At 55.1% G+C, this 12,358-nt stretch overlaps 4 protein-coding genes across 4 annotated transcripts; all 4 read left to right on the top strand.

Moving 5' to 3' along the window:
* Positions 1 to 820: 820 nt before the first annotated feature.
* Positions 821 to 3,447, top strand: LTHEOB_3360 (DNA replication initiation factor CDC45; the record flags this gene model as incomplete). Its single annotated transcript, XM_035512275.1, has 3 exons — positions 821 to 1,582; positions 1,633 to 2,055; positions 2,599 to 3,447. 3 exons carry the CDS (start codon positions 821 to 823, stop codon positions 3,445 to 3,447), a joined length of 2,034 nt encoding a protein of 677 aa, XP_035363253.1.
* Positions 3,448 to 4,259: 812 nt separating this feature from the next.
* LTHEOB_3359 (MFS multidrug transporter) lies at positions 4,260 to 6,054 on the top strand (the record flags this gene model as incomplete). The annotated part of the gene is made up of 3 exons (XM_035512273.1): positions 4,260 to 4,609; positions 5,049 to 5,563; positions 5,633 to 6,054. The coding sequence occupies 3 exons, from the start codon at positions 4,260 to 4,262 to the stop codon at positions 6,052 to 6,054; spliced, it is 1,287 nt and encodes a 428-aa protein (XP_035363252.1).
* A 602-nt stretch (positions 6,055 to 6,656) lies between these two features.
* On the top strand, positions 6,657 to 8,075 carry LTHEOB_3358 (MFS multidrug transporter; the record flags this gene model as incomplete). The annotated part of the gene is made up of 1 exon (XM_035512272.1): positions 6,657 to 8,075. One exon carries the CDS (start codon positions 6,657 to 6,659, stop codon positions 8,073 to 8,075), a length of 1,419 nt encoding a protein of 472 aa, XP_035363251.1.
* A 989-nt stretch (positions 8,076 to 9,064) lies between these two features.
* Positions 9,065 to 11,656, top strand: LTHEOB_3357 (uncharacterized protein; the record flags this gene model as incomplete). The annotated part of the gene is made up of 4 exons (XM_035512271.1): positions 9,065 to 9,115; positions 9,168 to 9,536; positions 9,589 to 10,104; positions 10,178 to 11,656. The coding sequence occupies 4 exons, from the start codon at positions 9,065 to 9,067 to the stop codon at positions 11,654 to 11,656; spliced, it is 2,415 nt and encodes an 804-aa protein (XP_035363250.1).
* Between the last annotated feature and the right edge of the window lie 702 nt (positions 11,657 to 12,358).

The raw sequence follows: 12,358 nt of genomic DNA, 5'->3' as shown, positions 1-12,358 counted from the left end.
ATACTGCTGCACCATGGGTGGGTCCCTCCTTGGATCCTCTATTCGAACGTTGGGCATCCGTGAATTTATACACAGATGTCTGCATTCCGATTGCCCGCAGCCCCTGCTGATGCAAGACGTAAGACTGCACGCAGTTGCAGGGACCAACCGCAACCTTGATTGAAGCGAACGCATCATGCCAAGGTGAAGACCCCGCATGAATTCATCCGCTGAAGATGCGTACGTAGGGCTCGCCATCGTGTCGCTGAAAGGGTCAAAACTGACGAGCTCGACCATTTCCCGTGCGTGCACAGCGCCACCGACACAGAAACTCGTAGCGTGTTCCCGCTGTCTGAAAGTCGAAGACAGCTGGCGATCCGCGGGAAGGTCAAGCTGCAATAGGAAAGCGTGTGGCGTAGAGCGAGATGCCCAGACGGGCGACAGTTTTCCCCGAGCCGCCGACGCGGCGTGACTCGGGGAACGCGACGCGCCTGTTCTGCTCGGCGCGACGTTCCGCGGCACAACCAGCCTCAACACCTACGCTCGAGCTGCCCTGCCCGCTTTGCACGGATTCCAGCCCGTTTTACGTGCCACGACCGCCGCTATTGTTTTGCATATCCACAGCGCCAGCATTTTACGCAGCATTGGCATTTTCGAGCGCCTCACGTCATGTTCTGCACCGCCTAGAATCCCTGGCCAGCCCCGACGCGTCTTGGAGCGCGTCTTATGCGAAGCAATCCCGCGCCTACGCCATTCTTCACGCCATAGACCTATTCGAGCCGCCTTTTGCGACATCTTCCGTCCTTTTCGACACGTCTGAACGGCCTCACAATTCACCACCATGTACCTTCCGAGGACACTGATCGGGCACCTTTACACTCATCTTCTCCACACAACACATCCGCTCTCTCCGCCTGTTCTCCTCCTCGTCTCCCTCGAGCCTGACGCACTATGTGCCTGCCGCATCCTCACCGCACTTCTGAAACGAGATTACATTCCCCATAAAATCCAGCCCATCGCCGGTTACAATGATCTTGCAAAGGCCGGTCAAGATTTGGTCCGTCCTATGCGCATCAGTGATGGCGGCAGTGGAGGTGTCGTCGTGTGTTTGGGCGTCGGAGGATTGGTCGATCTTGAGAACCTGCTAGGGTTAGAGGGACAGGATGGCACAGACTTCGGCGGTGTTGAGATCTGGGTTATGGACGCTCGACGACCATGGAATCTGAGCAACGTCTTTGGCGGGCGAGGAGACACGGCTTCGGAAGAAAATGATCTCCCGACGAAAGTTCCAGGGGTAGAACGTGGCAGGATCTTGCGCTCCTACAAGCCTGGGAAGGGGGGCATCGTAGTCTTCGATGATGGGGACATCGAAGAGGAGCTTGAGCGTGAAAGAGAGGCATATACTGCCTTGGAGCAGATGCCGGAGCTTGACGGGGTGGACTTTGATGATGACGAGAGCGACACAGAGGAGAACACCGGCGAGGAAGCACCACCTATATCAGGTCAAATGAGCCGCAAAAGAAAATCGTGGGGCGATGATGATGAGGAGAGTGAAGGCGACGATGAGGAAGAGCGACCAGCCCAGAGGCGGAGAAGTAATTCGGTAGGATGCTCCGCGTATCCGGTACTCAAGCGGCTTGCTAACAGGTTCAGTCGACGCCGATTCCATCTTCACCTTCTCGACCTCCCCGCCGCGGCCTACTTGTCACAGCAAACTCCTCCGATTTTTCACGCTCAGATTCCATAAGTCGCTCAGTCTCTCCACCAGCAGAAAAGCAGCCTTCGGCGAAAACACTCCGTCGCCGCTTGCTCAAGCTCCGTGAGCAGCACAACCGTGTCTTGGACAAGTACTACTCGCTAGGCACGTCGTACTCGGAGCCCGTATCCTCTATTGTGTACAGTCTTGCATCAGAGCTTGGCCGAGAAGATAACGACCTACTGTGGCAAGCAATTGTCGGAGTCAGCAGCTTGGAACTATATGGCCGGACACCAACCGGAATGGGCCTGTCATCATCTTCGAAGCAAGGCTGGCACGGCTCAAGAGGCGATCGAATCCGAGCTCTTCTCCAAGACGAAGTACGGCGTCTAAACCCAACCGACCCAAAAGACATCGCCCGCGAGATGAGCTTAGGAGAATCAGGCGGAGTCATTCCGACACATGCTCGCTCACCAACAGACATGTCTATCCGTCTTTCACCAGAACCCCGTTTCTTGCTCATCAGGCATTGGAGCTTGTATGATAGCATGCTTCATTCGCCGTATCTTTCTGCAAAACTCCATCTTTGGTCAGACCAGGGACGCCGGCGTCTCCACAAACTTCTGGCAAAGATGGGAGTCAGTCTGACTCAGTGTAAGCAGAGCTACACTCACATGGACATGGAATTAAAGCGCGGTTTACGAGAGCGACTTCTCAAATTCGCTCCCGTATACGGACTTGACGGCCTAGTACCCGAAGCAGCAGAACGAGGTGGCGGAAAAGAAGGGTGGGGCTTCGTTCGTTGTTGGGGCTGGAAAGCATGTCTTTCGGCGGTAGACGTCGGGGTTGTGCTTGGTGCAATTCTCGAAGTTGGGTCCAATAGCAACGCAACTGGAGCTGGCTTATCACATTCTTCACCGCAGTTACCGCCCACTCCACAATCGTTGGACAGTTCCGGCAGCCAAGGTTTCCTGCCCGACGCCCCCAAATTCGACGATGAAGCCGCCCAGGACGCCATTTCCTCCCGGTTCTGGACCGCATACGACTCTCTCACCTCTCCCAGCCTCATCACCCAACACATCCCCATCGCACAACATCTTCACCGGGCCATCCTCCGCACCGGCACCGCGCTCATCGCCAAACACCAGATCCGCCATCTCCGCGCGTTCCGCATGGCGGTCGTAAAGGAAGGGCCGGATGCACCACTTTTCACGCACGCTGGTGCACTCGTCAAGCTGGCGCTATGGGTTGCGGAAGCGGTGCAGGAGATGGAGGGTAAGAAGGGACGGGGCGGCGGCAACGAACTGGTGATGGCGGGTCTGGACGAGGCCCGTGGCGTATATGTCGTTGTCGGTCTCGGCGGCGGTGGCACGACTGTCCAAAGCAAGGAGAAGGAGAAGAGGCGGGCAGAGCGCCAGAAGAAAAAAGAGGAGAAGCGCGAGGCGAGAAGAAAGGAGAAGGCAGCGGAGAGGCAAAAGGCGTTTGAGAGGCGGCTTGCCAATGGGGAGGAAGTGGACGACGACGACGAGGACATCGAGACGGAGGAGGAGGACAGCAGTGAGAGTGAGAGCGAGGATGAGGAAGACGAGATGGACGAGGGGAAGAGAAGAAGTGCTGGGCGAAATCGATTTGGGCTCGCGTTCCAGGAGGTCATTGAGGAGACGGGTGCACGCGTCAAAGTCGATAGCTTTGAGCACTGCGTTGTGGAGGTGAGAAAAGAAGATCTGAGTGGCTTTTTGGAGCAGCTGAGTATGAAGGCTATCGTGGGGTAACTATGGGGAAAGGCATGCATCAAGGCGGGACGCGAGGTGTTCGGAGTTGCGGTTTATTCATCAATCTGCGCATTCATACGTAGCGCGTGAGGAGGCACTACCGGACTGCATTTTTTCTTCTTCGGATCTGTTGCGCTCATTGTCGGTGATTTGACAGGATGTAGGCGTTCGCGTATACACTTTCTCGTGTACATGATACCTGCGGGTATCGTAGTCGGCTTGACGTTCCACCCGAGAATCTACGCACGTTTGTATAAGGCACTATTACAGATAGATTTACTAGTCGTGGGGCTGTTTCTTGATAGGCTCGTGTGCTTTTGGTGCTGCAGCCAACATGTAGCTATCTAGCGAATCACCGCCCACCCTCGGTTGAGGTTGTCGCGCTACCGTTCCTCCAACGTCACTTGACCAGGTCATCAACGCAACTGATACGCTACCGCCCCCGCGTCAGTGCAACTACGACTAGCCCCAACAATCGCATCATATTTCAACCTTCTGACACCATGGTGGACCTCTTCTTCTCTCTTCACCGTTTCAGCATTGCAAGCGCCGCATCTCTCGCTTCGCAACTGCGCACGTCATCGTGCTGAGGTCTTTCAAGAACCAGGGTAACCGGATCGGGCTATAAAGTGCACATCACAAAGCCTTATCTCAGTGTGTCTGTGCAACAGTGGGGAAGCGCATCACTCATCCACCTCCAACCACCCGGGTCCATACAGAAGTCACCGATCGCGACCCCACAGTCTTTCAGCAGCCGTCGAAATTCTCTGCATTTGCGAGTCTGAGCCCATCTGGCCGTAAGCTCGTCCGCAATGGCAACCGACGCCGACAGCACCCAGCCGCTGCTTGCGTCCAGCAACGATGCGCCGAGCTACGGCATCAGCAGTAGCAAAGCCCAAGACACCCAGGGGCACGATGGTGCCGTCCACGGTGTCGTGCATTTCGCGCCTGGAGACCCGGAGGACCCTCGAAATTGGCCCAGGTGGAAAAAATGGCTTATGATCGGGCCCATCCTCATCATTGACCTTTCGGTCAGCTGGGGCGCGTCCGGCTTCTCACCAGCCAGCAAGAAGTTTGCCGAAGACTGGGGTTTGTCGCCTGAGGCAGGGACGTTGGGGTTGTCCCTCTACGTGCTGGGTCTGGCATTTGGGCCGATGACTTTGTGAGTCTGATTAGCCATTCCACCGTAGATTTGATTCTCTAACTATAAGCAGGGCACCTCTTTCTGAGGTATGATCCTCCTAATATTGCTAGAGGACGTGCAATTCTAACAAAAATATAGTACTACGGAAGGCGCCCGATTTACATATACTCTTACTTTATTTTTCTGTGCTGCCTTGCGGCATCAGCTTTGGCACCGAGCCTCGCATTTTTCATTCCCATCCGAGTATTGTCTGGATACAGTGCTAGTGTAACGATAGGTTTGATGAATTTCCCCTGTTCACAGACTAGTTTATTTACGTTTCCTCAGCAAACTTCGGTGGTACAATTGCCGATCTCTACCATCCGCACGACACGGGCCCAGCGATGTCTCTCTACCTCTGGGCAGCTACTGCTGGCTCACCTACTGGATTCTTTCTGATGTCTTTCGTTGCCCAAAGCCGGGGTTGGCGCGACGTTTTCTGGGCTCTTCTCGGCATCAACGGCGGCCTTTGGGCCATCATGACGGCGTCCCTACTCTTCTGCGGTGAGACTCGGCATAGCATTGTTCTTTCCCAGCGTGCAGAAAAGGCACGTAAGCTGAACCACACGAGCAACATTGACGTTCCGGATCACCTGAAGAAGAGAGGCGTCAAGGAGCTTTTCACTGTCACTCTTACAAGACCGTTCAGATTTCTGGCATCTGAGGCTATCATCGCGTTCGCTGCCCTTTATAATGGCTATCTGTACGGTTTGAGTTTCCTGTTCAATACGGCATTTGTTCTTGTCTTCGGGCAAGGCCATGGATTCGACACTATCGGTGTAGGAATATGTTTCCTCGGTATCTGTGTTGGTATCAGCCTCGGTCCCGTCACAAACATCTGGCAAGAGAAGTATTATCAGAGAAAGGTCCATGAGTCTGGAGGCAAGAATGTGCCGGAGGCGCGAGTCCAGATGGGGAAATTGGCTGCTATTGGTAAGTTGGGCCCTGATACATGCTTTTTTCCCCTCGAAAATGGTGAAAACAAATACTAACCTACCGCAGCTTTTCCTATTTCTCTTCTCTGGTTTGCTTGGACCACTTCTCCTAGCATTCACCCACTCATCCCAGTCTTGGCCTCGGCACTCTGGGGCTGGTCCTTCTACACGCTTATCCTCATGACATTCACCTACACCGAGGATTCGTACAAGGTGTACTCTGCCTCGGCGCTCGCCGGCATCGGCCTCATCAGAAACCTGTTCGGCGCCGCATTCCCGCTCTTCGCGCACAGCATGTTCACGCAGCTGGGGTATCAGTGGGCAAGCACGATCTTGGCCGGGCTGGCGCTGGTGTTGGTGCCGATTCCGTTCGTGTGGAGCAGGTACGGCAGAGTGTTGAGGGAGAAGAGTCCGTGGGCAAGGGAACATATGGATGATCTTGATGGGGATGAGGGGGACGAGGAGGCGGCAGGTGGGGAGGAGGCGTAGAGGCCTCGCCTTGCATACTAACCATTACGGAGTGAGTGAGGCGCGTGAAAACTTTCACGGCATCAGCGCAGAGAAAAGTCTAACTGCCACGTTGGATTTACGTCTATTGGTTACGAACAGAGGGGTGCGGACTTGACGGTTGACAGGAGGAAGATGACAAAGTGTCCTGAAAGGGGAAATTACAAGCGCTTTGGAACTTTGGAGGCGTTCAAAACAGCTGCGCCCCTCTCGAAAAGCTGAAGCATTTTTTCAAACGCATGAGTATTTTATCATTATCTTTGGGGGGCTTAAGCATACAACTCTTTGAAACTGGCTATTTTCCAAAGGATCTTCTTTGCCGTATCAGGGTCCAGCAAAGCTACACGCACACCATGGTAGAGGGCGGTACTCGACGCTGGTAATGTGTACGGCTCAACCACGGTGCCGGTGCAACAACTGGATGGAAGTCGACTACTCTCGTTAAAAGTCAAAATCACATTCACTTATAACGCCGCGGTTCCTTGCAAGTCCCCGAATACACCTTGCGCAATCAACGCCATCAGTACTTCCCCGATTACGAACCTACTCTATCTATTAGCAACTATAGCACCATGGGAGAGCCAATGTCCAGTGCAACCATGAACAGGCCGGATCAACCCGTCCTCCGCTTCTCAATGCACTCACGGGTCAATCAGCTCCTCCACGACACGACCGACGAGCTCCACAGAGAACGATTCCAGATATTCAAACAGCTCGACCTCATAAAACGGGTGATCGGTTCCATTTCGATTGAAATCACCGTACCTCGTGACACTGGCGAAGTCAGCCCGTCCTCAGCCACGACTACTGGTGACGCCACCGGAGCAAGGGATGACCGAGGTCACAGCAGCGAGTTTGTCTCGCCCTGCGAGGAAGATAGAGTAGATGATGCCCGCTTCATCACTTTCCTCCGCCTCTACAAGACCCTCAGCGATGCCGCCAGCCTCAACGCCGCACAAATCCACTCCATCCGCCGCCAGGAGTCCTCCTTGCTCGAGACGCTGACCGCCTTCGGCACCAATCCCATGCTACAAGCACGCACGCTACGCATCATGGTGACGGCGCCGCGCATATTCAACCATCGAGCCAGCAGCTGGTTTGGCCGCAACGACGATCCGTGGCTCAGGGCATGCGTTGCGTTCTACGGCCACGGCAAGGGTGTGGCTGAAATGTCCCACAAAACCACTACTGCTGCTTCTGGCCGCAACGACTACGACTACGATGACGATGACGACGACGACGACAACGAAAAGGTCACCTTCGCGGCCGCGGTGGCACAGGACTTCCCCGTGACACTAACCACCCTTGGCATCGCCCCAGGCCTGCCCTCTTACACGCACGCCTGGTGCCCCGTCGAAAAGACCTACCTTCCCCTCACCGAGCTCTCAGCCGCACCTATCATCGAGCGCCGCAAGCGCGACAGGACGTTCGTGGCTGCAGACGTCCGGAACGTCATCCCGATGAGCAAGCGCGTGGCGGCGGCGTGGGCGGAAGGGAGGTTTTTCCTGATGCCTTTGAGACTTGGGGGGGATAGTAATCGCAACAATAGGGGAGGAGGAGGCGGCTGCTCGGCGTGGTCTTACCAAGTCGTCCTCACGTCCGTGGAGCGCAGCCGAGGGAGGGAGGCTTGGATGGAGAGGCTGGACGGCATGGTGCTGAAGTGGAAGAACGGGTGCAGGCCGAGGCAGGAGCTGATGCACCTTCGGTTTGTCCAGGACTTGTTACGGTTGAGGAAGGCCCTGAGGGTGCAGGGGGTGGAATATACGGAGGCGTTTTTGCTGGCAGAGGACTGGAAGAGGAGAATGGCAGGATGGGTTGGGAGGGAGTGGAGGTTGCCAAGGGACGAGGTGTGGGGTAGGTGCTTCTTTGAGGGGGATTCGGGGATGGCCCATGCATTTTCAACGGTTATGGGTGGGGAAATAGTGGTGGGGGGACAGAGTTGGGATGATGAAGTAGTGAAGGATGTGGAAGAGTGTGGGTTTGGGGAGGTGATTGAGGATTAAACGGTCGTGCGCGGAAAAGTTCGGTGAAGAATCGGGAGCTGATTTCACGCAAGAATCTTAACGAATGAGAACGAAAAGCGCCGGGTGCTATGGTCTTGTTCCAAATGGGTACTTGGTAGCGTTGTGCTGAGAAAAAAAAAAGGGAAATGACGATAAGAATCGCGTATCTCAATAGCGGGCCCTATATTAGCGAACAGGTAGCTATATCAGAGCAGTAGAGAGATACAATAGAGGGGTTTCAGACGCACATTGCTTCGTGTTAGGCTTGCGAATTGTCCATAGTGCATGGGGACTGTACTGTATGGCCTCTCTTGGCTTTGGGTTGCCAAGCTGCGGACAGCCAATCAGGGGCATGAGAACGCGTTTGCATTTCTGTTTCCGGTTGGTCGTCCACAAGTAATCTCGTCATAGTCAATAGAGAAGACCGGGGCCAACATGGAGAAAACACGATAGCGACTTGCAGAAGACCTTTCTTTTCCGTTCTCTAGTGCATGCGGAAGCGTGCGGAGTCCGCGGCCCGCCAATGGGCAGGCCGTGCGGAGGCCAGCGTAGTCTCGAAAGGGAAGATTCAATATGAAACCTATACTGTGTCGAAGATCAGCGTTCGTTCACACTACCGAAACGACGGGTCAGTGGGGCTTTGTGGCTACGCAGCGCTGGGAAATGGAAAGGCGAGGCGCAGTGCTGTCTCACACAATAGACGGCGGCGAATAGAGTTGGGGCTGGTGTCGGGAAAGGCGAGTAATGCAGTTAGTCAGCCAGGGGGGGCCGGCGGAGCGTTTCACAGGGCTGCGCCTTCCGCGGCGGATAAAACAGCGGCTTTTGACATCATGCCCTCCCAATCTAGTCATTCCAGCCTCCAGCGCCCCGCGACGCGTCAAGCTGCTGACGAACCACGACTCGTCTGCACCCCGGGTTCGTGCGCCGTCCAAAAGACTCCACACGCCCCCCTCAACTCCCGCTGCAGCTCAAAGTAAATTCCTCCGCCAATGCCGACGCCTCCCCATGCGCTTAGCTGCATCACGTGTCGCAGCCGCAAGGTCTGCCAGCCCTCAATGTCTCATTCCACCGCCGCGCAGCTGACGACTCCAGATCCGCTGCGACAAAGTCCACCCGTGCTCTGCCTGCCGTCGCGCTGGCGTTGAATGCGTCTTCCCCGCCCAGCGCGCCCAACGCAAAAAGCACGGCCGCCGCAATGAGGAATTGCTCCGCCGACTCGACCATCTCGAGGGTCTCGTCGACCGTCTGGGAGGCGAGGTAGCCGTGGCTGCGCATGCTGCCAGTGGCGAGCCACTGCCGCAGCCCGAGCAAAAACTTCCCGCCGAATACATGCCCAGCACCTTGACGCCCCACCTGCGCCAGCCACGCGGCCCTCCGCGCGAGGATGGCACCTACCCTGTCATGAAAGAAGACGGTGGTCGCTATCTAGGCGAGGACTTCTGGACTAGCCTCAGTACAGAGGTACGCTAGTTTGCTCTCGGACACTAAGGTGGAAAGCCTAATGCCGCATCAGGTCGAGGGTCTTAGGGAGCTCCTGAACGAACCAGAGTCAGAAGAAGAAGAGCAGCCTGAAGCTTCGCAGACAAGCAGAAGCCCCCCACCCATTCATGATGTCTACGAGAAACGCCTGATGAACAGCCTTTTTGTCTTCAGCGGCGACATCGAAGCGACAGATCTGAGGTGGCTCCATCCCCCTGGCCCACAGATATTGAAACTATCCGACGTCTACTGGGACCGTGTTGATCCAATCTACAAAGTCCTGCACCGCCCCACAACCGAGCCGCTGCTACACGTTGTGGCACAAGACAGTGCTTCCATTCCCAAGGGCGCTGGCTACGAGGCTTTGTTGTTCGCCATCTACTTTGCAGCAGTGACCTCGTTGACTCCAGAAGAATGCCTTCAGCTTCTTGGAAAGGAACGGGCGAATCTTGCCGGTCAATTCCGTCATTGTTGTGAGATATCCCTGGCCAACGCCGACTTTCTGAACAGCACAGACCTGCAGGTCCTTCAAGCATTTGCTCTCTATCTTGTCAGTGAAGCCTACCCCCGATTATTTCGACACCAGACCCAAGCTTCGCACATATACTGACCTTTCACAACAGGTCGTTCTACGCTGCCACAACAAGACCCGTTCGGTATGGACGCTGGTCAGTCTCGCAGTCCGCATAGGTCAGGATCTCAATCTCCACCGTGATGGAACTGTCACTGGATTCTCTCCTTTTGAGACCGAGATGCGCCGACGTCTCTGGTGGCAGATTGCTGTACTTGATATCCGCGCTTGCGAAGATCGAGGCTCCTTTCCTCTGATAGACCACCACCTCTGCAGCACCAAAATGCCCCTTAACATCAACGATGATGACATAAGTCCAGACTCGCGCATCGCACCTCCCGAGAGAATAGGATGCACCGACGTGAGCTTCTCTCGCCTCTGCCAGGAAGCCTCCATGGTAGCGCCCAAATTCTTCAGCCCAGTTCCCGCAGACGCAGACGATGACGAAAAACGAGATCACTGGCAGACACAAATCCAGCAGGAAGTTGAACGCTTCAAGGAGCGTCTCCATGAGAAGTTCATCATCCACATTAACCCCTCTGTCCCAATTCAGTTTGTCATCTCGCAGGTCGTGCAGATCGTCACGGCCGAATTCTGGCTACTGGTTCACTACCCAATCCAAACCCGCCGCTACGCGTTCAAGTCCAAAGCCACGAAGCAGGAAATCTTGAGCACTGCCATAACTCATTTACGCGTCGATTACGGATTGCAGAGCCACCCATTTTCGTCAAAGTACAAGTGGTACTATGATACGTATGTCCAGTGGCATCCGCTCGCGGTTACTCTCGCAGAGCTCTGCGTCCAGACCCGCGGCTCACTGGTCGAAGAGGCATGGAGAATCGTCGACGCTGTGTATGATCGCGCGCGCTCTCGCGTCACAGATGTCTCGCTCTGGCGGCCAGTCAGAAAGCTACATCAGAAAGCCCGTAGAGCCCGCGCAGCAGCTCTCCGCGGTCAAGGTGGCATTTTGGCAGAAGATGACGACCTGACGTCCGGTAGCCATGATGCCTCGGAGTCGCCAGCGTCCATTTCGGAAAGGTCTATGCCGCAGCTCCCACTCGATAATCTTGGCAGGTATCTTGCCACTGCCGGCCAGCAACAGCAGCAGCAGCAGCATCCACAGCAGAGTACCGCATATCACTCTGCACTGGCTGACGATAACCTCGCTGCCTTCACCCAAGTTCTGCCCTCATCTTCATCGCCAACAGCAGCCATGGTCGCTGGTGGACAACAACTACCACAACATCACCATCCCCACCGACAAATAATGCCGGCAGCCACATCAGCAACTACAATACCCAGTCAGCATTTGGACGTCCTTTCTGCCGTGGATTTATCGGCCATGAACCTCGACGCGGCATATGGCGGGGGCGATCCGGTCAACTGGCCGGACTGGGATGAGTTTGTGCGGAGCACTTGGGCTGCTGAGGACCCTAACGCGCCGCAGCAGAAGACGAACACGCCCGAGTGGTTACTGGATATGGGGATGGGCGATGATGGTAGTGGTGGCGGTGGGGTAGAGTACAGATGATGGTGCTTGTGGAGTGAAAATGAACGCAACGTAGTGTGAGATAGATGCGAGATGGGCAGCGTTGGAGTTATTCTGGAGAATAGAGCCAATAGATACCCGGGTTTCTAACAGCGGCATGGACCTTCATTAATGACGTCAAGGACAGAGAGGCATACACTCTGTAATGGCAGAGCAATTCCTGCCGAGCTTACTTCTTTCTTCCTTTCGATACCTCATCCGGACTCTAGCGGGTCTCTTCCCCTTTGCAAAGTCAACTAACTATTGAGTCAAGCGATTGGTGAGCCTCAGCTACCGAAGCTTTCCAGACCGTCCATTTAAGGAGACCCTAAACTTCGCATTCATCGATGTATCCTCCATCCGTTATGGTACTATTGAACTTTGACGCACTGCTGGCACGATGCTTAGGCGTGGCTAAATACCATCCATTTCTGGCGATCTACGTCCACTATTCTCAACTGTGCAGTGTGCTATCTAAGCCATCTCTACTTCATCCTGTTTGATTCTTTCTACAATGTAGCATTCACCCACGGCCTGTGTCACGTCTGAGTCACCGGTATGGACCTCCTCCCAAGCTCATCGAAGCGGCACCCGGGAAGAACATAAAAACTGAGTGGTCAACAGCCTACTTGATTGCAAAAGTCACATATTGACTCGGCTACCTCGTTTCCCGCGGTTGCGGTAATAGAGACATTGCGCAAGGAC

This window comes from Lasiodiplodia theobromae (assembly GCF_012971845.1).
Source record: "Lasiodiplodia theobromae strain AM2As chromosome Unknown scaffold_8, whole genome shotgun sequence".
NCBI classification, from domain to species: domain Eukaryota; kingdom Fungi; phylum Ascomycota; class Dothideomycetes; order Botryosphaeriales; family Botryosphaeriaceae; genus Lasiodiplodia; species Lasiodiplodia theobromae.
The sequence above is the reverse complement of the archived record's forward strand: the minus strand, read 5'-3'. Positions and strand labels throughout refer to the sequence as shown.